Source organism: Gastrolobium bilobum, unplaced genomic scaffold, assembly GCF_033153095.1.
Source record: "Gastrolobium bilobum isolate Gb01-03AN ecotype WA unplaced genomic scaffold, APGP_CSIRO_Gbil_v1 utg115936, whole genome shotgun sequence".
Taxonomy (NCBI): domain Eukaryota; kingdom Viridiplantae; phylum Streptophyta; class Magnoliopsida; order Fabales; family Fabaceae; genus Gastrolobium; species Gastrolobium bilobum.
In genome coordinates this window covers 10,578-37,497 of record NW_026898038.1, presented here as the reverse complement: position 1 = coordinate 37,497, position 26,920 = coordinate 10,578, and the positions used below count along the sequence as shown (strand labels likewise).

General features: G+C 35.4%; 1 protein-coding gene across 1 annotated transcript; it reads left to right on the top strand.

Annotated features, from left to right (window-relative positions):
- The first annotated feature begins 24,316 nt into the window (after positions 1-24,316).
- Positions 24,317-26,654, top strand: LOC133312324 (uncharacterized). The gene is made up of 2 exons (XM_061513495.1): positions 24,317-25,470; positions 25,708-26,654. The coding sequence occupies exons 1-2, from the start codon at positions 24,332-24,334 to the stop codon at positions 26,609-26,611; spliced, it is 2,043 nt and encodes a 680-aa protein (XP_061369479.1). The 5' UTR covers positions 24,317-24,331; the 3' UTR covers positions 26,612-26,654.
- The last annotated feature ends 266 nt before the right edge of the window (positions 26,655-26,920 follow it).

Sequence of the window (26,920 nt, the reverse complement as noted above, 5' to 3'; positions counted from 1 at the left end):
TAATACCCTCAATATGGGTATCAAAATTCTTAGAATTTCATCCTCATTTCATTTATGACCATAATATCCTCATCATAACCCTATAATTTAAAAATCATATATTTAAGGTTATTATATATTAACATTTCTTTCTTTCATAGCATGAAAGCATCAGTATAAAATTGACATGCATATATACTGGTGGCCTATCACCACTTATGCTTTGAATGATATGCTAAATTATTGTCGCATTCCTTATACTTTGATACTAAGTACATCATAATCATGTCATTGTGTTAGTGTCAATATATAGCCTTATGGATCCATGATCCATTCATTCATTGAATTAATAAAGGATTCCCTTGATTTTCAATTTAACTACCGTTCATATAAAATAAAACCTAATTAAGGGACATCCACATCAAAATATATATATATATATATATATATATATATATATATATATATATATATCAACTTTCACTAGTGTAAAAATAATAAATCTTACACTAGATCTTAATCGTTGCATTCTCTGTATTAAATGGTTATAATTTATTAAACTACACTAATTAATTATTAATTTACAATAAATTATCATCCCAGACGAATGAAAATTAAATATTAAGATTTGAGATATCAGTGTCAAACTAAAAAGCTTGACACTAAATCTTAACTCTAAATTGTCAATCTAATGATTATAATTTATTAAAAATCAATAATTAATAAGTGTAATCCATTAAATTACAACTATTAGATTCACGAAAATCAACGGTTAAAATTTGATGTCAAACTTGTGTCAAATAATCCTTCCCCCCCCCCACACACACATATATATATAGAGTTTTATTAATCTCATGTTAAAGGAGATAAGTTATCTCATATTATAGAGACAAATTTGTGGGCTCCACTATCTGAAAAATAAAAAGAAAAGAAAAGAAAAAGGTAGCACAGTTATCGAAGGGTGTGTAGGAGAGAAAGTTATCACATGTAGCATAAGAGTAATTTTTCCTATATATATATATATATATATATATATATATATATATATATGGGTTTATCATTTGTCAACTCACTTGAGATAACTTTATCTCCTGTCACTAAATCATAACCATACACAGATGGATCAATGGTGATAAAGGAGAGACAGAAAAATGGAATTATAATTATTCAAAGGTGAATCAATTAATATAAGAAAATAAATAAACAAAACGACATAGTTTTGGGGTAACTGGAACAATATTGTGAAAACCAGACCGGACCGGCCGGGTTGACCCAGAACCCGGTGAACCAGTCATCTGACCGGTCCGATTATCACATTGGATCGGTCAAGCATCAAACCTGGTACGATCCGGTGCGACCCGACCGGTTTTGGTGAAAAACCGGTGACCCGGCCCGGGTTTTAAAAAAATTTTCAAAAAAAATAATCATAATTGACATATTTGAGTGATTTGTTACTTATTGGCTTACATAAGTTATGTACCTACAATACTAATATTATCTCAGTTATGCACTATGCAGGGAATTTTGATTTGATAGTTAGAGATGTCGTTTACCGAACCTGAAAAACCAATATAACAAGCATTATGTGTTTGTTTGATCCTTTAATGGACAATAATGTATAATTTATTATTTTCTATATTAAAACATTTAGCATTTATATTATTTTTTTCATCTATTTGAGTATAATTATAATTTTTTTAATATAAATTATAGATTTATATATAATCACCGGGTCATGCGGTTGAACTAGTGACCCGCTACCTCGACCGGGTCATTGACCGGGCCAATTTTAATAACATTGAACTCGAGATAAATATATCTCTAGTGACTTGAGAAATATTTCTATATATATATATATATATATATATATATATATATATATATATATGTATATGTATATGTATACATACATATATATATATATATATATATATGTATATGTATATGTATACATACATATATATATATATGTAAAATCATTTATATAGTCGTTTTACGTACAACAATGATATGTGTATGGTTATAATTCCCAACATTTAATGCTTTCGTCTTTTGTATGGTTATGATTCCCCATACTTAATACTTTCACGTATATACATGGCCAGTATTTGACTGCTGCACGTACAACAGTTGCAAAAATTTAATATATATATATATATGTGTGTGTGTGTGTGTGTGTGGATAGAATCCTTTGACACCGATGTCAAATTTTGAAATTTGACATAAAATCCTATCCGTTGATTTCCGTCAATCAACGGTTATAATTTATTGGGAATTGATAGTAATTAATAACGGTCATTAACGGGTAGGATTTGGTGTCAAATTTTAAAATTTGACACCGATGTCAAAGGATCATGCCCCATATATATATATAAGCTTTACTTTTCTCCGATCACTTGGTATCCAGCCAATAAATTCGAAAAATCATAAACATACAAAAGTGGATGAAAAGATTAACTACGGGAAATCATAATCAATCAATGGTGTAAGATTTATTGATGGACGTCCAGCAACTGTAGAAATGATTTTACCTATATATATATATATATATATGGGGTATGATCCTTTGACACCGGTGTTAAACTTTAAAATTTAACACCAAATCATAATCGTTGATTTATGCCAATCAACGGGTATCATTTATTGTGAATCAAACTTATGAATTAATTATTAATTCCCAATAAATGATAGCCGTTGATTGGCATAAATCAACGGTTAGAATTTGATGTCAAATTTCAAAGTTTGACACCGGTGTCAAAGGATCCTATTCTTATATATATATATATATATATATATATATATATATATATATATATATATATATATGAGAAAAATATTTCTCAATTTGAGATATATTTATCTCCGTCCACCCAAAAAATTATGTCGTTTTGTTTATTTATTTTCTTATATTAATTTATCTACCTTTGAATGGTTATAATTCCCTTTTTCTCTCTCTTCCTTTATCACCATTGATCCATCTTTCTACGGTTATGATTTAGTAGCCGGAAATAAAGTTATCTCAAGCAACTTGAGAAACGATAAGCCTTATATATATATATATATATATATATATATATATATATATATATATATATATATGGCTTTAACGTTTCTACAGTGAATGTAGATAAATTATCTACATTCACTCCAAAAACAACGTCGTTTTGGGTTGAAAGATTAAAAAATTATAACGAGAAAGACTATTATAACCCTGAAATAAATTATAATTACAAAAATATCTTGATTTTTGCCTCAAAATCACGTCGTTTTGTGCTCAATGTTTATAACTTATCTACATTGATTGTAGAAAAAATGAACCCAATATATATATATATATATAGGACAAGTGGCTTCAATACTCAAGAGGAGGGGGGTGAATTGAGTTTTATAAAATCTTTTCGCAAAATGCCTCCTTTGATATTTTAAAGAATATTTCTTCAATTAAATGATATAACAAGAAAAAAAAACTAAGTGTAGGAGCAATTGTGTGATCAACAAAATAAAGAAGCGAATAAATAAACACAATCTAAAATTGCAATTTCAAGACTAAAGTAAGGAGTTCAAAGTTAAAGAAATTGCAAACTAGATGTATCCTGATTCGGTCACCACCACCGTGACCTACGTCCAGATTGAAGCCGCTCGATCAAACTTTTTCACTAGATATTAAGCTTGAGGGTGCTTGACAAACCACTACAATCTTTCAAGACTTCGGACTCTTGATGCCTTACAATTTTTCACTCCAAATTTTTTTAGTAATTTGGTGACCTCTAAAGTGTAAAAAGTTCACTCTCCTAAATATTCAAGAAATCAAATAGAGGTGTTTAACAATAGCTAAGTACTTTCAAAGTACAAATTATACAAGTTGAAGAACTATGGGTATGCCCAGATTATTGCGAATCCGTTTTGAGGGATGATATTGTTGGCGTGGCTATGCCCAGATTGTGTCCTTAGTTGTTTTGTTTAATTTTCCTTGTATTTCAAAAAAAAAAAAAAGAACTATGGGTATTGACACTTTCACAACAATAAAGCTCAAAGAGTGTTTATAATCAAGATGAATGAGAATAAGCAAATAATATGATTTAAATGAAGAATAATGATCAAGAAGTGTTGTCTAATCAATGGATCTCACATGAGTATCATCAGTCATTTTTGCAAAACTAGCTATTTTTTGTCGTTATTTTTGTCCTCTGGTGCAGGAGGGAATCGATTCCCTTGCTGTGGGAATTGATTCCCAACTTTTTCAGAGGGTGGGAATCGATTCCCATTGAGGTGAGAATCGATTCCCAACCTTTTGGAAAGGTTGGAAATTCGTTCATAAGCATTTTTCTTTATTTTAAATTCCTTTCAAACATGTTTAATTACTTGATTGAATCTTGAAAACATATTTTTATAAATGTGTGATGCTAGAAATCCTTTTTGTTATCAATGATAATTTAATGCATGTACTTTAACAGAAATATTTGGAGATTACTTATGCAAGGAGTCAATTACCCTCACAATTAATTTTGAGTCCTAAAGTATATTACTTGAGGATTCTTGGACTTAAATTCTTCTCTTAAAGCTTGAATCTTGATAGACTTCATGAATGTTAGTTGATTATTTCTTTTTGATTGTTGCAACTTGAAGCCTTCTTTCCATGTTTTGTTTGTTATTATCAAAATTCTTGAATGTTTATATTCTGCATTGGTTCCACAATTCTATATATATAAAGGTAAAATCATTTCTACAGCCGCTTTATATATATATAACAGTGACAGATATATGATTATGATTCCCACATTTAATTTTTTTCCCATACTCATATCCTCTGTAAACAACATTGGTGATTACTTCACCATCATTCTAGTTTCATATCCTTTGGACTATCCACAACTTTTTTAGCTGGATAAGAAATTTTAAAGGAGTTAACAATATTGTGATCTGGAATGATGAGTACAACCCAGATGTAATATCTGTTGTAGACAATACACAGAAATCTCATGCAGGTAAGAACAGGGGAATAAGGGAAGTTTCACAATAGATAATATCTCTTTTATTCCATGGTAGATGGAAATTGGTTATAAAGAAGTATTACCTCTGCCATATTATACAAATAATTTATATAGCGTAAAGGCAGAAACCAAAAATAAAAAAATAAAATCCCATAATTTACATAGGAATTATATAGAAAGTGCTTCAAAAGCCAAACTTTCAGGATGCTATCAGGTACTGAACATTATCATCATCATGGATCTTCTTCAGAAAGCAAATTTCACCATTGCTCAAGTGGGTAACATTTACAGCCAAATAAAGCATACCCTCTACATAAGCATCTCTAAACCTTTTCAAGAGATTTATTGATAATTTGATCTTTGGTTGAACTTTTGGTATCACTTCAACCATTTTCTTCACATTTAGATTTAACATGTCAATATTCTCACTGCAATCACTTACCTCTGTGTCGCTCTCAAGCTTATGATATGTTCCTCTCCTTCTGTACTTCTTCATCCTTCCACATACTGGAACAAAATCAATTATCTCCATGATGTATTCGTTTGTGTATGTGTGTTTAAGGGTGAGAGAGAATAACAACAAGGGCAAAGAGCTGCATAGAAACAAAGGTGATTGGTGCTATGTATGTGATATATAGCTACATGACCAAAAGGCAATTAATGGTAGTGGATGTGAGTAAAGCATTTCTTCCGTTTTAAGATATTTATAATTCACCTTAGGAAATTTGTATCATAATATATGTTATTTTAAAATATAAGAGAACATTACTTATTTCTTTTTAGTTTGTTTCTTGATATTTCTATTAAGTACAGTGAGAGATTAATTTAATCAAATATATATCATCTTAAAATCAATGATTTAGAAAAAAATCTTAGACGACTACTCATTCTATTTTAAAATATTAATTTTTTTTCAAAATATTTTATTTTATTTTTCATTTTAAAATTAAAAAAACATTAATTGTTTATTTTTGACTTTATTTTTTGCTCTTATTATTGTAAAGAACCTTGGGATACACCACCCCAAAAGCTAGCTCAAAGGGTGAGAGTGTTCAATGCCTTATAAATGCCACATTAGTTGTCTACACAATCAATATAGGTTGTCCACACAATCAATGTAGGACTATATATTTCAACACGCCCCCTCACACGAGAGCCTACCTGTGCTAAGAAACGCACAAGAGAAAGTGTGGGGGGGGGGGGGGGAGACGGCGAGACTATTATATCATGTAAAGAACCTTGGGATACACCACCCCAAAAGCTAGCTCAAATGGTGGGAGTGCCCAATGCCTTATAAAGGCCACATTAGTTACCCACACAATCAACGTGGAACCATATATCTAACAATTATCTCGTTAAATAGAATGAGAGAGTATTGATAGAATAAATTTTTTCATGTTTATGATCACCTAATGCGAAAAATCTCAATAATTTATTGACATGTTGACTATTACAATTTTAACAATAAATCCTGTAAAATAAAAAAAAATCATTTTAATTGCCGATCGTTAATTCATTAATGACTGAGATTTTTTTTTTTGGAGTTACCCAACCCTAATTATCTCTTTGAGACGAGTTGGCTCCCTCCGATATCCCCACGAGCTTCGACTCTTTGAGCCGGCTATGGGACTAATCCGGAGTGCGGAGGAACAGTGATGGCTAAAGGTTCAACCCCCTCCCCAAGAATGCATTCAGCGGGAATCGAACATATATCCAACCCCACTAACTCAGCGTCAAGTTACCAACTGAGCTGCACCCATTGGGTGTATGACTAAGATTTTTTTACATAACATATTTATGTCAAATGTTAATTTAGTTGAATATAATTATATATATATATATATATATATATTTATATTTATTTTTTAAATTAAGAGTATTTAATAATGTATTAATGCTCATAAGTAAAGATATATAATTATTATTTTTTTAAAAAAAGATATATAATTATTGTGGAGAGTAAACCTGAAAAACTGAGCCGTGTTATGACAAGGAACGAGACAGATGAGAAATTCAATACGATCACCATATTTGGAAGCACCTTGCACAGAAGTATATCTGTGACTGTAAGAACCTTATGTCAAAGGAAAAACATATGATTCGCTTGAATTGTCAAACAGCGTATGCCAAAGGGCTATAATTAAATTGAAAGTTAAAGCTAACTAACGTGAGGCGGTGGTAGTTGGCTTAATAAAAATTTCTACTTAAATATAATTAATCTTTTGGCCATAATTATTACCTACTATCAGACTAAAACTTAAATACACATGCCCTCCCAATTACATTCCTCTCCCGTCCCCTTCACAATGTTAAGCTTCTGCATACTCTTGTTAGAGAGAAGAGTAATTAACATTATATTTAGAGTAAATACCTTTTTCGCTTCTCAGCAAATTTTACAATACCCGCTTTAGTCCCTAGCAAATAAAAAGATTATTTGTGGTTCCTAATAAATTCAAAGTGGATCCATTTTAAACCTTTTGAGGGACTAATATAGTTATTTTTTGAATTTGTGAAAGAGCACGATTTTAACTAAATTGATCCATTTTGAATTTCTTAAAGACCACGAATAGCCTTTTTATTTGCTAAGGATTAAAACGGGCATCGTAAAATTTACTGAGGATCAAAAAAGATATTTACTCTTATAGTTATATTACAGTCTATATTTACAACTATCACACTTTCAAAGTTTTTGTTTTACATGCATCACAATTTATTTATGTATTTTACCTAATAAATTAGATAGGCATAGTTGGCTAAGGATTTGCGTCATACCCCGTAAGGATATGGGTTCAAATCTTGCTGGCCGAAATGTAAGAACTTTATTGGTGGATGATATATAATACCTCCCAGAAATCCTTAAAAGAGGTTGGGAAATCTTCACTGACTCTAGTAGAATACCGATATCTAACTCCGCTAAAAATTTTTTAACCTAAAAATAATAATTTACTTTTTAAATGTTACATTACCTTTTCACTGGCATATTTATTTTGGGATTGGTATCTTCAAGGTCTAGAATACTTAATATTGCTTATGCAGAATCTTGGTTGACAAGTTTTGTGCTGAATCATATATCAATACCTATATATATATATAAATTTAAAAAAATTCACTCCAACCCTGACTAGTAAGAGTGGGGATGATGAGAACAACAGAATCTTACCTTTATATATATATATATGTGTGCAAAGAGACGATTTTTCGAATTCAAACTCATAACCTTTCAATTACAAAAGAATAGCTTTACCAATATTTTAGGCTCGTCATCCATCATATATCAACATCAACACTATTTAGCCAAAATTGATATGTAGTGCAATGGCTCTATAAACTAGTGCGAAGTAAAACTTTTATGGGATTTATTTTTTGTCGTTAATGAAATATGTTCGTATATGAGACGGGCTAGGAGCATGATCATTTTTTCTGGTTACCCGAACATATGACTGATTGTCGATAGTTGAGACTAGGAAGACACAATAAACTCAGGAATCAACTTTCAATACGTTAGCTTCAGTATTTGATCAGTGTTTATTTCTTGGTAGTTGGAATAATAATAGCGTTATTAAAGGTCAATATTAATGGAGCTTTGCTTTGATGGGGCATAACATGCGATGAAAATAGTAATTTCCTAACCAAAAAAATAGCAATATCTCGCCAGTGACCCAAAGTAGCAAATATTGGCTTTGTTCCAAGCGGATGAGGTAAAATTCTTCATCAAAATGGACATTGCTTGCTGAGTTATTGTTGTCCAAAATTTATGTCTTGGATGAGTTGTTGTACAACTTTATCAAAATTCACAATCTTCAATGAGTTGTTGTCCAACTGCCATATGGATCATTGCTTGTTGATTGATTGTTGTCCCTTGACGTTGTGAGCTGCTCCACCATATGTCCCATTTAACTCTTTTGTGTTCATCATTCCTTTTTATTCTCACATGTCCTTATTAGTCAGTTGATTTAATTCTCCTCTCTCTCTCTTTTTTCCATCTACTTTGAAATTCATATTTCTTCCAACCAGTTCAGTTCATCTTGTTTGCAATTCAGTACGGTGAACTCTGATTGGATTGGTGTCTATCTTCATTATAAGCTGTATTGATTCAATTTTTTCTTCTTCTTGAAAACAACATATGGACGGAATTAAAAAATTCTTTTTCTTTTTCTTTTGTTAGTAAACATGTATATAAAATCCTTTTTGGATGGTACAAAAATATTTATGGTTGAGAGACCAAAAACTTTCGATCTAGGTAGAGTGTGCTTATCATATTTAATTAGGATGAGAATAAAAATTTATTGCATTAATTTTTATTTTTTTTTATCAATTCCGATGGACAGCGCCATTATTCAAATGTATGTATCTAAACATAATGAGAAATTGAGTTTGAGCTTCTATGAATAAAAATCAGTATGTGTATGGGATAAAATGTGTGAGATCATAAACATACTTGACCGGCTCTTGCTTATATGCAGCCATATGAAGGTTGGCCCTATTAAAATGCTTGAGGTGTGAAGAAGGGACAGTGGATTTTTTTGGGATTCACTTATAAGAATTATTATTTATGGGATTCAATTATAAGAATTATTATTAAGTATGATATTTTCTAGTTGTGTGATAAGTGTCAAATACACTATGTTTTTGGGGTCAAAAATAGATTAAATAATGATGAATATGATCAAGAACATAGTGATAATTAATGAATGCAAAAAACTTCAAGGTTTTAACGTTTGGACATGATTCTTACTTCAAATTATATTGGTTTCAGGTTAAAATGCTAAATCACAATATTGTTGGGTCAGGGAAGCCGCTAAAGTAGTGATATTTCAATAATGGAGCAGCCATTTAGTAAAAATATTCCTAAATTTATCTTCCAACCAATTTTTAGTATCCAATATGATGGATTGAGATCTCGAGTTCTTCATAGAAGTTGTAGATCTTTCTTTTATCTCTTCAACGAGACCAAGATCACATCAATTGAACAAATACAACCCAAGATATGCTCAAAATATGATTCCATTATATAAACTCGCTAAATAAACTCACTATAGCGAGCAGTTAGCAAGAAGTGACTATAAACTTGCTGAAATAATTTGCTGTAGCAAGCATTCAGCAAGCAGTTCGAAACCAAAAAGGCCCATGGACCTTTTCATTAAAAAGGGACGCTAGGGTCATTTTCAATGATTCATCTGCAGCCAAAGACCTTGGGAGAGGTAGAGGAGCAACTCTTTAGAGGAGAAGAAAGGAGGAAACGGTCAAAGCTTCACCATGGAGACCAGGTTTTAAGTTTATTTTACGGATTATAGTTTTCTTTCTTCTATTGTTTTTGTTTCCATGAACATGTTAGGCTAGTTCTTTTTATCTAGTTAGGGCGAGATGGAACCAATGGATTCGTGAACGTTGTTTAATCGTTCTTCTAATTTATATTCATGATTTGAGTTATGCAATTAATCTGTTTTCCCATGATTAGTTTTATTTATTAATTGATCACTCATGAATGAATACATAGAGTCTTGTATGTCAATAGGGATATTGGTATTTTTATGCCGATTAGTTAATTGCTAGGGTTTGTATGTTCTAGGCATAGGCTTACAAATTCTACGACTTATGATTCTTGCTCTTAATGTTTGCATTAGAAAAAGGCTCTAAGGGGTTAGGGTTTTGGATAAAGTAAAGAACTAAAATCACCGAGGGATTGAGAGTTTAGTTAGTTTAGAAAAAATCGTTGATAACTTAATCTTGAATGTTGATTGCATGAAAGGATAGACTTGTTAAGAAACCAGTGGCAAAGTTGAATCCCTAGCTACGCTTGTCTTTAATTGAATTTAAACGTTCTTGTTAGCATTCTTGCATTTTAGTTATTAATCTTGCAAATCAAAAATAAAGATTTTAAATTTATGTTTTTTATAAACCACATCATATTTTCAAAGACTTCCAAGATTGATCCAATTTTAATTATATAAATAAATTATTGCTTGATAAATCAATCCTCGCGGGATCGACAACCCTAATTTTATCACTTTATTACTTATACAACCAGTGCACGTGCCGGAGTCGCAACGTTATGCAATAGATATATCGGTAACAAAATGGAACTTTATTTTTTTTCCTCAATATTCTCCTCCCTTTTTGTCAAAAAATGATGCTAAGATGCCTTGAAAAGAAGTCTATCATTACCATAAACAATGAAAATAGCAATTTTACCACCATTAGAGTGTTTTAAAAATAAAGTGTGATCAGTCTGAGCTTGGAGGAATCCTCTTCCCTTAACAGCTTGAGTAAACTTCTCAAACCACTCTCTAGAAGATTGTTTAAGACCATAGAGAGACTTTTTCAACTTGCATACTGAATCGTCTCCTTTTTCAAAACCAGGTGGTGGATCCATATAAACTTCTTCATGTAGATCACCATTCAAGAAAGCATTCTTTACATCTAATTGTTGCAAGGGCCAACCAAGATTTTCAGCAAGTGATAAAAGAACTCGGATAGTGTTAAGCTTGGCAATAGGGGCAAATGTCTCTTGATAGTCTATCCCATGAGTTTGAGTGAATCCCTTAGCAACCAGTCTGGCCTTATACTTGTTGATGCTGTTATCTGCATTAAACTTTATTGTGAACACCCACTTGCAACCTACTGTTTTCTTTCCTCTGGGTAATGCTACAGACTCCCAAGTTCCATTTTTGTTGAGTGCATCCATTTCTTCAAAGACTGCATTCCTACATTTTGGATCATCAAGTGCTTCTTGGATATTTTTTGGTATTTTTGTACTGTCTAACATAGTGTTGAAAGCATGGAAACCTGGGCACAACTTTTCATATGTGATATGATGAGAAATAGGATGAGCAGTACAAGATCTAGTACCTTTTCTGAGAGCAATAGGCACATCTAGGTTGGCTGTATCAGTGTTGCTGGAACTAAGACTCGAGTCAGAATCCTGGCAGTCTAGAGGCTCCTGAGGTGATTCTCGCCTGCTGTAAAACTTTCCCCATTTCCCGGGAGGATCTCCATTATCTGACACATTAACTCCCCCTGTCTTTTGCATAATGACTCCCCCTGTCTCCAACGGCAAAGGCAAAACAATTAACAGAATCATTTGGTTTCCAAGACTTATCTTCATCAACCCCAATAGACTCCCCCTGAAGAGAAGTCGAAGGAAAAAATATTGTCTCTCATCAAATGTAACATCCATAGAAACAAAGACCTTACGAAGTGAAGATGAGTAACACTTGTAGCCCTTTTGGTTAGGAGGATATCCTATGAAGACACATTTAATGGACTTAGGATCGAGCTTGGACCTTTGATGGGGAGGAACATGTACAAAAGCCACACAGCCAAACAACTTGGAAGGAAGGGAAGAATGAGCCCGGAAAGAAGGAAAGGTGTGGGTAAGACAAGATAAAGGAGATTGAAAATTTAGGACACGAGAAGGCATCCGATTGATGAGGTATGCTGCAGTCAAGACAGCTTCCACCCACAAATATTTAGGGACATGCATGGTAAACATAAGAGCTCGAGCAACTTCAAGGAGATGTCTATTTTTTCTTTCAGCCACCCTATTTTGTTGAGGGGTGTTAGGACAAGAACTTTGATGAAGAATACCATGCTGGCTGAGATAGTTTCCAAGAACAGAATTAAAATATTCAGTACCATTGTCAGTTCGAAGAATTTGGATAGAGGTCTGGAACTGAGTTTGAACCATAACATGAAAGTTTTTAAAAATGGATGCAGCGTCAGACTTATCCTTTAGAAGGTATGCCCAACATACCCTAGAGTGATCATCTATGAAAGTTATAAACCAACGAGCACCAGAGATATTTTTTTCACGGGCTGGACCCTATATATCACTATAAATCAAGGTAAATGGAGAAGAATCATGATGGACTCTAGGAGGATAAGAAACACGAGAATGTTTTGCAAGCTGAAAAATATCACAAGAAAAAGAACTGGGATTTTTATTGATAAATAAGCTTGGGAACAACTTCTGAAGATAAATGAAATTTGGGTGTCCTAATCGATGATGCCACAACAAAATATCATTACAATCATCAGACAAACATAACGAGTGGTTCACAAAATTTTTTCATTCACAAGAATCTTTTTCTAAATAATAAAGTCCTTCTTCCTCTCTAGCACTGCCAATCATCAGCCCCGAGTCCTGTTCTTGGAAAACACAAGCATTGACAGAAAACTTGGCAACACAATGTAACTCAGACGTAAGTTTGCTGATAGAGATAAGGTTACAAGTAAGAGAGGGAACATGAAGGACTGAGTTCAAAGTAATGTGTTCAGAAAGTTTAATGGATCCTTTTCCAGCAATAGTAGAGAAGCTGACATCTGCTGTTCTTATTCGTGATTGTTGATAGTAAGGGGTATAAGAACAAAATAAGGTCGCATTACCTGTCATATGATCTGAAGCCCCTGAATCAAGAATCCATCGACTACTATTATCAACATGGAACGCTATACCTTGTTGAGCAACATTGCTGGATGGAAATTTACTTTCAATCAACATGGTTGTGTGTGGTAACGCGTAGGGCGGACACTCCATCCTTTCTCTAGCGCATGGGGGCGTGGTGCTCAGCAGAATCCAATGGTCCTTCTTGAAACTTGTAGATCGACTCCTTCTGTTTCGAATGGTGCGGATCTTGGCCGGAAATGTCGCCGGAAAAATTTTTCGACGGCAGTGAAAAGCTGGGATTTTGCCTTCTACAGTGATTGGTAACCTTACTTTGCTCTTGGGACTTTGTAGGAAGGGAAAATAACCTTAATAATGGTTGGAGGTTGAGTTTTCCGGTGTTGTGCCGCCGGTTTGACGGTGGTTGTGGTGGCTGAGTTTTCTCAGAACCAACCTGCTCTGATACCATATTGAAAAAGGTTTTCAGTATATTGATATTGAATAATTACATGAGGAATGATGAGTATTTATACAAGAAAAAATGGCTAAGCATGACTCAGCTATAACTTACCAAACCTAATCACAATCATAAGAATGACTCAGCTATGACTCACTAAACCTAATCACAATTAGTTCTAATTAATTACAATTAATCCTAATTAATCTTAATTATTCCTAATTAATAGGAAATAAAAATAGAAAAATATTTGAATTTGAATTTTGATTTTCTACATTATCACCTTTTGCCATTGTAGATGCAAGAATAATGCTAAAATGCCAAAAATAAAAAAGAAAAAAGAAAAAGAAGAAGCAGCAGCAGCATTCCATTCCATTCCATCACTTTTATGTAGATGCAGAAATTGACTCAAAGTCGGGATGAAAAACTTTTTCCTTATTTTTTCTCTTTAAGAATGCTAGGAAAAGCTAACACGCTCTCTCCCTTATATTTTATATGCTAGAATGCAGAACTGTCTGTTTATTTTTGTGTTTGATTATTATTATTATTATTGTTATTATTACTTTGGAAGCAACTTATGCTAAAATGTAAATAATATTTCATTCATTCATTTTTTTAGGGCAAATGATATTGTTATATTATATTGAATATAAATTTTTTCAAGAATAACGCATTAGGTTTGTAAATTATTGGTTCACTTAATAACTAACTTTCTTTTTAATCCAAATTTACTTGTACGGACTATATTTGTTAGGTCAAGTCAGGACCCTCAAGTCGATTGCGGAAACGAAACAGTAAAATGCAAGAGGAGAGAGATGGAGAAGAACACAGTCAATTTGTTTAACATGGAAAAACCTTCTCCAATGTGAAGAAGTAAAAACCCACGAAACACTAGTCTAGAATCAAACTTTCACTATAAGAATGATGGGTTACAATAATCAAACTTTCCCAGTCTTTCACTAGAGGTACTATCAAACTTCACCTACAATGATGGTAATATCAAACTTACCTAAAGTGGTCACACTCAAACTTCTCTCTAGAGGTATTCAAATTCTTTTTCATATCTCTAAACCTCACACATTATAAGCTTATATAGGGGAGGGATTGAACCACTCAAATGATGTGTCCCTTGAGCCTTGCACCAAAAATGGAGAGTTCCAACCTCTTGGGACTTGAGCCAAGGATTGAAGAAGAAAAACCTCCCAACAAATCTTCCCCTTCCGACTTCAATGCGTCAGGATCAGCATCAGTCTGACACCTTCACAGCAGTCTTCGGATTTTCTTGCTGGTACAGGTTTTGTCATCATATCGGACAAATTCAGGTCGGTGTGCATTTTGCCAAGTATGAGTTATCCATCCTTCACCACATCCCTGATCCAGTGATACCTCACGTCAATGTGCTTAGTGCGGGAGTGATAGGTCGAGTTTTTCGCAAAATAAATTATGCTTTGGTTGTCACACTTCAGCTCGTACTTGTCTTGATCATGGCCTAGTTCATAGAGAAACTTCTTCATCCATAACATTTCTTTGCAAGCCTCAGTCGCGACTATGTATTCGGCCTCGGTTGTCAAAAGTGCCACACACTTCTGTAATTTTGATTGACAGGAGATAGCTCCTCCTGCAAAGGTCATAAAATATCCAGTCGTTGACTTCCTCGAGTCGGCATCTCCCCCTAAATCAGCATCCGAGTAGCTTTGTAACTCGGCTCTACCTTCTTCAAAATGGAGGCCTAAGTTGGTCGTACCTCGAAGGTACTTGAAGATCCACTTCACTGCTTCCTAGTGTTCTTTTCCAGGGTTTGACAAATACTGGCTCACCATTCGAACAACATATGCCAATTCGGGTCTAGTGCAAACCATGCATACATCAAGCTTGACGACAAATTGGTATGGGATCTTCAACATCTCATTTTTATCTTCATCAGATCTCGTACATTGCTTCTGGCTCAGCTTTATGTGTCCTAATAAGGGGGTGCTCACTGTTTTGGCTTTGTCCATATTGAATCTTTTCAAAATCTTCTCAATGCATTTTTCTTGACTTAGCCACAGTAGCTTCTTTTGTCTATCTCGGATCATCTTAATTCCGAGAATCTGCTTTGCAAGGCCGAGGTCCTTCTTCGTGAAGGCCGACCTTAATGCCTTCTTCAGGGTGGCTATCATCGACTTGTCTTTCCCTACAATCAACATGTCGTCAACATATAAAAGAAAAATAAAAAAATCTGTGACCTTATACCTTTTGACAAATACGCAGTGGTCGGCCTCAGGCTTCACAAACTTATGATCAATCATAAAAGATTCAAATTTCTTGTACCACTGCCGAGGTGCTTGCTTTAAGCCGTATAAGCTCTTCTTCAAGCGACATAATAACTCTTCTAGTCCTGGAGCTCGGAACCCTTCAAGTTGCTCCATATATATCTCTTCTTATATATCACCGTGAAGAAATGTCGTCTTCACATCCATTTGTTCTACCTCGAGGTCCATCTAAGCCGCTATGGCTAACACAATTCGGACCGAGATCATTTTTACCGCAGGCAAAAAAATCTCCTCAAAGTCCACTCCTTTCTTCTGATTGCAACCTTTCACCATAATTCGGGCTTTGTATCTCGATTTCTGCCCGTTTTCTTTATTCTTAATTTTGTAGACCCATTTATTTTTCAGAGGTCGTCTTCCTTGAGGCAACTCAGTTAGCTCATAAGTCTAATTTTTGTGCAGAGACTTCATCTCGTCTTGCATTGCCTTTTCTCATTCTTCTTTCTCTGAGCTCGTCACTGCCTCATCATAACTCTGAGGCTCACTGTCTTTAGCAACAACGGTGTATTCATTAGGTGGGTACCTTGTAGATGGTCTTCTTTCTCGAGTAGTATATCTTGGTTGTTCTTCAGCTTGAGAACCCGGTTCATCATTCTCATCCCGGATCTCATCATCAACTCGGACCTCAGTATCTTGGTCATCATCAGCTTGTTGCTTGTCATCATTTTCTTCATTCTCTTAATTTTCTTCCCGTGCTTCAGCTCGGACAGGAGGGATGGGTTTTTCACATATGACAATAACCCAGACTTTGGGCTTTGAGATATCATGAATAGTCTCATCTTCATGAAAGATCACATATCGGCTTCTCACTATCTTTTTATTGATTGGATCCCAAAGTCAAAAACCAAACTCGGATTTTGGTGAACCAAGATAAATACATTCCTTTGTCTTTGCATCGAGCTTTGCCCTTTCATCTTTAGGGATATGTAAGAAAACTCGGCATCCAAATACTTTCAATTGATCATAGGCCGCTTTCCGACCTGTCCAGACTTCTTTTGAAATTTCTCCTTCAAGTGGCTGTGATGGTAAGAGATTGATCAAGTCAATAGCAGTTCTAACGGCTTCTCCCCAGAAAGATTTCGACAATCGAGCATTTGCCAACATACTTCGGACCTTCTCTTCAATTGTCTGATTTATTCTTTCAGCAAGTCCATTCAGTTGCGAAATCTTGGGGGCCTCTTCTCAAGTCGGATCCCGGCGGTTCTATAGTAAGCATCAAATGGGCCGCGGTACTCACCACCGTTGTCAGATCGGACCACTTTCAGCTTCTTGCTAGTCTCCCTTTCCACCATAGCATGAAACTCTTTAAAGGCTTGAAGTACCTAGTCTTTAGATTTCAACAAATACACCCACACTTTGCGGGAATGATCATCAATAAAAGAAACAAAATATTGAGCTCCTCCAAGGGATCTCTCCGACATAGAGCAAACATTAGTATGTACGAGGTCAAGAATATACTCGTGTCACCTGGATTGGTCCAGCTTTACAAACGAAAACCCGATGCTACTTTCCAGCTAGGCAATGCGTACAAAGAGCCTTGATCTTTCCTTGCATCACGTACAAGGAGCCTTCCTTCTTACCTCAGGCAACAACCAAGTTTCCCTTGGCCAGCTTCCATTTATCACTATCGAAGTAGTTCACTATTCCAACATCATCAAGCTTGCCTACCGAGATTAGGTTCAGTCACATGTCAGGAACATGCCTTACATCCGTGGTCAGAGTTACATCACTGACACCAACAATCTTGCTGGTCACTTGATTTTCCATCTTCACGACTCCAAAATCACCACCTCGGCAAGAAGAGAAAAATTATTTGTGTGGAGTAATGTGGAAGGAGGCAGCAGAGTCAAAAATCCACGTGCAGTCGTCATATGCAACATTCAAATAATTGTCTTCGCCGAGGAGAAATATCTTGGCATCCGAGTTGGCAGCCACCGCAGTGGTGCTCTTGCTTTCTTTCTTTTTTGGAATAATCTGAACCGACTTTACAATGTCGTTCTTCTCATCTTGCAGAGTCTTGCAGTCCGTCTTCTTGTGACCGGACTTCCCACAATAGAAGCACTTCAACTCATATTTTGGCTTAGACCGGCCTCTGGACTTGTCACGACCTTGACTCTTGCTATGACCCAGGGCATCAGACCTTCCTCTATTCTCGGTCACATTTGCCTCAGATGTGCTGGTTACACCTCATTCCCTTCTCCTGGATTCTTCATTCAGGAGGCTGTCTGTCACGACATCCATCTTCAATTTTTCTTCCAAAGCCGACTTACTTAAAGTCACCACTAGAGTATCCTAGCTTTCTGGCAGCGAGCTCAATAGCAACAAAGCCTGCATCTCGTCATCAATTTTCATCTCGACTTTCGACAGCTGATTCTCAATCCCTTTGTAGGTGTTGAGGTGTTCAATCATGCATATGTCGTCCTTGTATTCCAACTTCACAAGTCGGCAAACCAGGTGTGCTTTGTTCCTGGGAGTCTTCTTTTGAATCATGGACTCCAATTTGTTCCATAATTCGTACGCGTTCGTGAAATCGGACACGTGCTCAAAGAGGCTTTTGTCTATGTATTTCCTGATTGTAGCTACCGCCTTACGACTCAGGATCTCCCACTTCTTATCGATTTTGCTGCCAGTCTCTCATCAAGGATAATGAACTCATGGAAATCTTTGCAGTAGAGAAGATCTTTCATCATTGGTCTCCAATAAGTGAAATTGTTCGCGGTCATCTTGAGCATAACTTCGTCATGGGTTATGACACTGGTCTTCATCTTGTCTCCTTCAGAACCCGTCGAACCCGGGCTCTGATATCACTGTTGGATCAAGTCAGACCCTCAAGTCAATTACAGAAGTGAAACAGTAAAATGTAAGAGGAGAGAGATGGAGAAGAACACAGTCAATTTGTTTAACATGGAAAAATCTTCTCCAATGTGAAGAAGTAAAAACCCACGGGACACTAGTTCAGAATCAAACTTCCACTATAAGAATAATGGGTTACAACAATCAAACTTCACCTACAATGGTGGTAATATTAAACTTCCCTGAAGATGTCTCACTCAAACTTCTCTCTCGAGGTATTCAAATTCTTTTTTATATCTCTAAACCTCACTCGCTATAAGCTTATATAAGGGAGGGATTGAACCACTCAAAGGATGTGTCCCTTGAACCTTGCACCTTCATTTATGGAGAGACATTAAACCACTCAAAGGATGTGTCCCTTGAGCCTTGCACCAAAAATGGAGAGTTCCAATCTCTTGGGACTCGAGCCAAGTATTGAAGAAAGAACAACTCCCAACAATATTGACTCAGAATCAAGATTTAGGAACCCAAGTATCGGGTCAAGTGGCAATATAAGATTTAGGACGGACAAACTACCAAAACAACATACGATTGAATCCTTCATGAGAGAACTTTGAAATTAGAGCTGGATAATTATTATGGGAAAAATGTTTATCCTTTTAAATGACACAACTTATATCTTTTTACTCTCACAAAGAGATGGGACCCACATCTTTATTTTTTTGTCAACTTTCTCTCCTCCTATATCTATCTCTTTATCTCTCTTAAAATGACACAAATTTACATCCTTTAAAATGACACACATTTTTCCCAATTATTATACAGTCCAACTTGAGATGAATCTCATACCTGTGTAGATTCCTTTTCTTGCCCAGGTCATGAAGATATCTGACTCGCTCCAAAGGGATTATTTATGAAATAAAAAATAAAAACTCATGTGATCAAGTGATATAAGGAATTTTTAAAGGACTAAATTAAACGTTAACTACATGTTTCATTACCAAGTTCTCTATTTACTCTTAAGAAAATAAGCATGATCAAGGCACCCAACCTGCATTTGAGTAATCATTATAAATAATGCACAGATTTGGAAATAAAATGTCTAATATATGAAACCACCAAATGTGAATTAGTGATATGGGCTTTAGATAATTTGTAAGAGGTATTAGGGTTTAAGTTCAATGTCACTAATGGGAAGAAATGTGGTATAATTCTTCAAGTGGGGAATCATATTTGGCTTGCATGGTAATTCACCATCACACTCTCTCCAATAGAATAGAAAAGGATCCTCTATGTCTTGATTTATCATGACCATAATGTAAAAAATCTCATAGATCAACTATCAAAATTTTAATAATGGAACTCGTAAAATAGAAAACAGGAAATGATCATTGGAGAGAATCCATTCTCCAACAAAAATATAGTATAAATAAATGTGTCACAACACCACAATTATGGGTGATGAATCATGACATGTGGCTCATAAGAAACTGGCACCATCATGACATCACCACAATTGGACCAGTTAAAAATTTAGACTGGCTTGCTATTTTTTTTTTTGGACCAAATCAACTCAGCTTGCAAGGTGGTTGGACCTAAACCGGTTGGCCCTTGCTTTTTGAAGTTTGGTTTGGTTTGTCTTTTTTTATTTTTTTTTATTTTCGATACAAGTGATAATTGAACACATAACCTAATACAACCTACTCAAACCCCTCATCATTAGACCAATTTATTGGCTTGAGGTTTGGTTTGTTTTGAAAATTATCAATCTGCTTAGTTGATCTTTAATCTTGATTACGAAATTGCAATTGGTGCATTCTTTTTCAGCCTAACATAACTGCAATCGTTGCTACTTATACAGAACAGAAGCCACATCTGGAGCAGAACACTAGATGATTCCAGCAGGCTAGTGCAGGATTTATCACATGACAGGGCAACCACATTAGCTTATGTTGTTGGATTCATTCTACATTCTCATGCATGAGACCTGAACTTATATATCACCTGAATACTGTTGATTATCTGAACTTTTTATTGCTCATGATCAAGGGTACAACATCAAAGGGAACAAACACATCAAATTACCTATCTGTCACAGTTCCTAGTTACATGACCTTGGTCCTTCTTTGAATGTTACTTGACTCGTACTATTACCAAGGTTGGGTTTTGTTCTGGCCGGCCCACTTTACAAGCCTACCAATTGTGTCCATTCTTAAAGCGCACATCTAGAATCTTCTAGAGAGCACCCATGACAAGTCATAGAGGTTCACCACTGCGATATTACCCTTCCCCTGCACTATTGCCCATGCAGCATGTCTTGTCTCCTTAACAAGACAAGGCTTAGTAAGATAGTTCATGGGATTGACCCGTTTTTGGGGGGCTCCCACTCTGGAGAGGGACTCCTCCTCTCTAAATACCCCCATTCACATGGAATGGGGGCTTCTTCGCTCCTCCTTAACTCCATGTTGTTATTCTGCCACAATAGAGAGTTATCATGGCCACACACATACTTCCCCCTTGATGCACATACATGGGAAGCCTCATTGGAGGCTTAGTCTCTACCATTGCCACCATAAGCACTTCTGCATTAATATATTTCACCCTCCATGAAACACATCTATGTACCTCCAACGGTACAGGTTTTTAAAGCACATATTGAGTGCATATCAAGGAACATCCAGCATTTCTAGTTAAAGTTGAGCCAAGAAAACAGAATGGGAAAAGTGTGTGTCATTTTAAAGGAGGTAAAGTTGTGTCATTTTAAGAGAGAGAAAGAGATAGATAAAGGAGGAGAGATAGTTGACAAAAAAAAATAAAGGTGTGGGTCCCACCTCTTTGTGAGAGTGAAAGGATATAAGTTGTGTCATTTAAAAGGATAAACACTTTTCTCAAACAGAATTTAAATGAAAAGGATAAAAAGATATAATTCAAAGTTGCGCGTATTTCATACATTTTTCAAAGTATTTGTGCTTATCATATTATTTTTTAAGAAATAGCCAAATTTACTTATAATATTAGTTGTCAGAATTTGCTTAAATGTGAAATTTTACCTCCTTTCAGATTCTCATTCTTTTTGGTACAAATTTAGAAAATAATTTGAAAACCGGACTTTGCAACTGCATATATTATCCAAACAAATGCATAACAAACAAACTCTTAGAATTTTTAATCGGTACGAAAGGGGAGATAACAGTCCATAGGTTCAGCTGAGACAAATATATGTACTAGGCTAATGTAAAATATTCATAATTTAAGAGAAATTTCAAGCAATAATTCCAATTGAGAACTTGTCAAGGCTTTGAGATGCATTGAATAGAATCTAAGTTTTGGCTTCTTGTTTTTAACCAAGTGGCAATAAACTTTCATTATGTTTTGTAAAGAAGTTAGGAAAAGTACAACTGCTTATATATATCAACTGAATTTGCATCAAACCATATATAATATTATAGTAGCAGGGTACAATTTTTGGATGCTGGAACCAACTTGCAAATTCTCAACATAAGACTCTTCAAAGTATCATATCAGCTTCGAAAGTTAAGGGATTGCTTTACTCATTTACTTATCTATTCAACTAGTCTCCCCAAAATGAAAAAAATTCCAATTTGACAAAAAAAAATTGGCATAAACTTTGAACATTTATACAACAGAAAAAAAATATAATTACTAAGATCAAGCACCCCAAATAACGAATGTGAGAACCAAAAATTGAATCTGATTTTTTATAATAGAATAAGAGAATCATCCCTGATTATGTAACACATTTCAATAAATAAAAAAATGAGGCACTAAATCCATCAAGTAGCTTGCTTTCTGTTGATCACGTTACTTTCCTATAGTTGCTCTCTAGGGTTGTGTTATTCTCAAGCAGCCCCCTCGTGCGTGAGGGTAGGACAAGTCAAGAACTACACAAAACTTTGGATTGCGTTCATAATAAGCCAATTCAAGCTGTAAATTAGTAAGGTATGCACATGTTTCAATAGATCAGCATGTGCATGTGCTAGTTCAATTCCTTAAACCTACAAAGGGAATATACAGAGAAGCAAGTGTAAAGGGTATAAGGAGACAAATATTGTCATTCATAGGAGTTAAAGGAAATTCGTTTATCACTAAATTTTATATTTAAGTTTGATTGTGACAGCATATTTAATTCTCTTTTCAATGCATTAGACTTAATAATGTAGAGTTCTCGTCCTCAAATCATTTACTGCAAAATCTTACTGAGTGTAGTGAAGATATTCTTATTATTCTACTCAGTTGTCTTTCTTTTTTTGAGTATTTTCTTTTTAATATTAAGGTTTATGAAATAAGGAAGAAAAATGATCTAAAACTTATAAGAATGGACAACATGGACCAACAAATCTAGAGCAAACTCGTATATTAAAAATTAGGAGCAGACTTGGACCAAAGACAAGAATTCAGAAAGCAATTAAATAAAGGGAAGAGTGTTTGTCCTTTTAAATGACACAACTTACATCATTTTACTCTCACCAATAGGTGGGACACACACTTTTATTTTTTTTTGTCCCCTCTCTCCTCCTTTATCTATCTCTTTCTCTCACTTAAAATGACACAACTTTACATCCTTTAAAATGACACACACTTGAGCCTTAGATAAAATACACATAAATTTGGTCTCATTCCTACTCAGCAGCACATATGGTTATTGCAAGAGATATTAAACAAGTGAATACTTTATTTTGAAAGTTAGCATTAGAGTTGACTCCAGATTTAAATTATAAATGTTTTAACAAGGAAGGGTAGTGCAAGAAACCAGAGGTGACAAGTGACAACCACACAATTAGAACTCAAAAGTGTTAATTTCCCAAAATCCTCCCTATTGAAGGGTATATATGCTTTGACAACGTTGAATGAAATATAAATTACTACATGACAAACTAAGCACTTAAATAATCTCATACAAATTTTCACTTGGGCCACTTGTTACATCAGCAAAGATAACTCTCATCTGTCTAATCAAATGAAATAAAGATAAAAAAAAAAAAATTGGATACCATGCCAAACCAGAATTTCAGCATTGAAAATGAAAATGAAGCACTGCATCCCTAAATGTAAGCCAAACAAAAGGTTGAATTGAAGTGATCTTAGAGTGTCACTTTACTTCTGATTGAATAATACCTTTGCAGAAAGCTGGATGGTACTAAATACAGCTCCAAAAAAGTTGTATGTAACAGACTGTGTCCCAATTTGCCAATGAGGCATCTCATTTTGGTTGCTTTTAACTCATAAAAACAAAAGCACAGAAACAAAAAAGATTAACAAAATGAAAAGGAATAAGTCCCCACTTATCTCAACCTATAAGAATATAAACTTCCACTAATTCAACTCCTTCTTACTTTGTTATCATTCTGCACCAAACTGAGCAAGAGTGAAAGAGGCTCCACCACCACCACCATTTGTAATGGATCCGCCACCCCTCTCTGCCGCCACCGTGGCTCCAAACCACCCTGACTCGGTGGAGTCCTCTCCACGTTCTCGCATTGTTGAAACATACAGTGATGAGCCTCTACCAGCTGTTCCTGGTGGCAAGCTCCGCCTCATGTGTAGCTATGGTGGCCACATCATGCCACGGCCACATGACAAGTCACTCTGCTATGTCGGCGGCGACACCCGAATCGTGGTGGTGGACCGCCACTCCTCCCTGAAAGACCTCTGTGCACGGCTCTCACGCACTATCCTTAATGGAAGACCCTTTACTCTTAAGTACCAGTTACCAAATGAAGACCTTGACAACCTCATCACTGTCACCACTGATGAAGACCTTGATAACATGATTGAAGAGTATGATCGTATAGCTCAAAAGCCTTCACCTTCACGCCTCAGGGTGTTCCTGTTCTTCACCAAACCAGAAACCACTGTTTCAATGGGGTCACTCCTTGATGAGGTTAAGTCAGAGACATGGTTCGTTGATGCACTTAACAACTCAGGGATGCTGTCAAGGGTCGTGTCAGATTCAGCTGCAGGGGATTCTTTTGTGAACCTTGATAGTGTTCCTGCTTGTGGTTCAAGCAACAACTTGGAGGCTCAAGGTGTTGTTGTAGAGTCTTTGACTCTGAATGATAGTGACAACAAGGTTAAGAATTTGCATGATGTTGTGAATTCATTCCCTGGTTCACCTGTGGTGGAGAATACCTCTTCTTCATCTTCTTCTTCTTCTCCTTCAATGGCTAATCTGCCTCCGATTCGGGTTCGTGTTGATGACAATGGTAGTAGTAGGCTTCAGCAGCAAGAGAAGAGGGTGGGGGTGGTGGAGGATCAGTTTGCTCAGATGAACTTTGCTGCAAGTGGTGTGATGAAGCATGATGACGGGTATGTTGTTGTTTCTTCTGCTGTGGCTATGCCTGCAATTCCTGCAGCTGTGACTATGACTTCAGCTGGGGTGGTTAGTACAAGTGATAATATGAATAGGGTTGTCTCTGATGATGAGAGATCAGATCATGGTGCACCAGCTGGGTTTAGGAAACCCCCTTTACCATTGCAGCTTGTGCAACCAAAGTCTAGTGGTGGCTTGAGTTTGCCTTCTCCAGATTCAGTTACAAGGTATCTAATCTAACTATCTATCATTTTGTGTGTGATTTGTGTCATATTACCCTTTTTGTTGTTTTTTTGTTTTGTTTTTTTTTTCAGTTGTTTCTGTCTCCTTTTGTTTTTGTTTACAGTTTTTCAATTTCTTAATATAGTGTTCCTTCAAAGAAAAACCAAACTATTTTGCCAATTTTTGATTTAGGGGATGATAATAAGTGTATTAAAATTATTGTTTTTGGTTGATATTTTCAGTGATAGTAGTATTGCATCTACAAATTCTTTCTCCAAGATTGTTTACTATCAAGAACAAGTCCAAGCTGCACCTGTTGACACCAAAGCTCTTGCTTTGCCAAATGCCAAGAGTGAAATATCTGATCAAATCCCTGGACTACAAAGGGAACAAGTTCAGGATTCTGGTTACATGTTACCCCCACAATTGGATCAAAATCAGCAATTCCATCACCAGCAGCAGCAGCAACAGCAGCAATTTGTCCATGCCAACACCCACTACATCCACCACCCTACAGCCACAGGTCCAGTGCAAGTGTCATCCTACTACCCAGTTTATGCTTCACCATCACAGAATCAACTTCACCATCCTATTGGTCAGCAGCAATACCCAGTTTATGTAATGCCAGTTGGACATACACAACAATACAACATGGCAATGCAACCCAATATAGCTGACTCAAATGTGGTAGCCTCAGGAAGACCACTAATACCCCAAAGTGCTAATGTCTCAACAGCATACAAGGATGGCACTCCACCTATTTACCCCACTAAGCCAGCTTCCCCTACTATATCTGAGGTAACTCCAAGTGTTTACAAAACTCCTGTGGCATCAAATCCTGCATTTGTTCAAATACCTTCCAATCAATTTCAGCAACAGTATGTGGGTTTGCCTCAATTCCATCATCCACCTCAGCCTATTTCTGTAACTCCCTCTGGTGCTACTAATTATGGTTATGACTATGGTGGCCTTGTGCAAGACCAAGCATACTACACACAACAACAACAACAAACTAATGCTCCATTGCTTCCTCAGTACCAATCCATGACCCCAGCAGCAGCTGCTGCAGCACTATCAGATGCTTCAAAACAATATCCTGCAGACAATAATATTCAGCAGCAAAATAGAAGTTCACAGCCAGTATAAATCTATTTGGTGAAAAATTAATCAGTTTGGAGAAAATTGAACCAGTATAAATCAATTAAGAGAAAATGAGCCAGAGTGGAGCTTACTTTTCAGCAGAAAAATAAGGACAAATCATAGTTTATTTCTTTTTTATCTATATGAAAATCAATGACATGTAAGATCATATTTTGCTAAACTTGCTTTTCTAGTTATCACAGTTACTGAGTTGAATAAGGCAAATTGTTGCCATTAGCCTTATCGAGGGAGATTTTTTTAATGTTTTACTTTTTAAATTTCATTATATTGTTGTAGACTTCAGTCACTTGACAG

Coding starts and splice junctions, on each gene's coding strand:
- LOC133312324 (XM_061513495.1), top strand. CDS start 24,332: ATGGATCCGCCACCCCTCTCTGCCGCCACCGTGGCTCCAAACCACCCT. Junction 25,471..25,707: donor TCTCCAGATTCAGTTACAAG/GTATCTAATCTA, acceptor TGATATTTTCAG/TGATAGTAGTATTGCATCTA.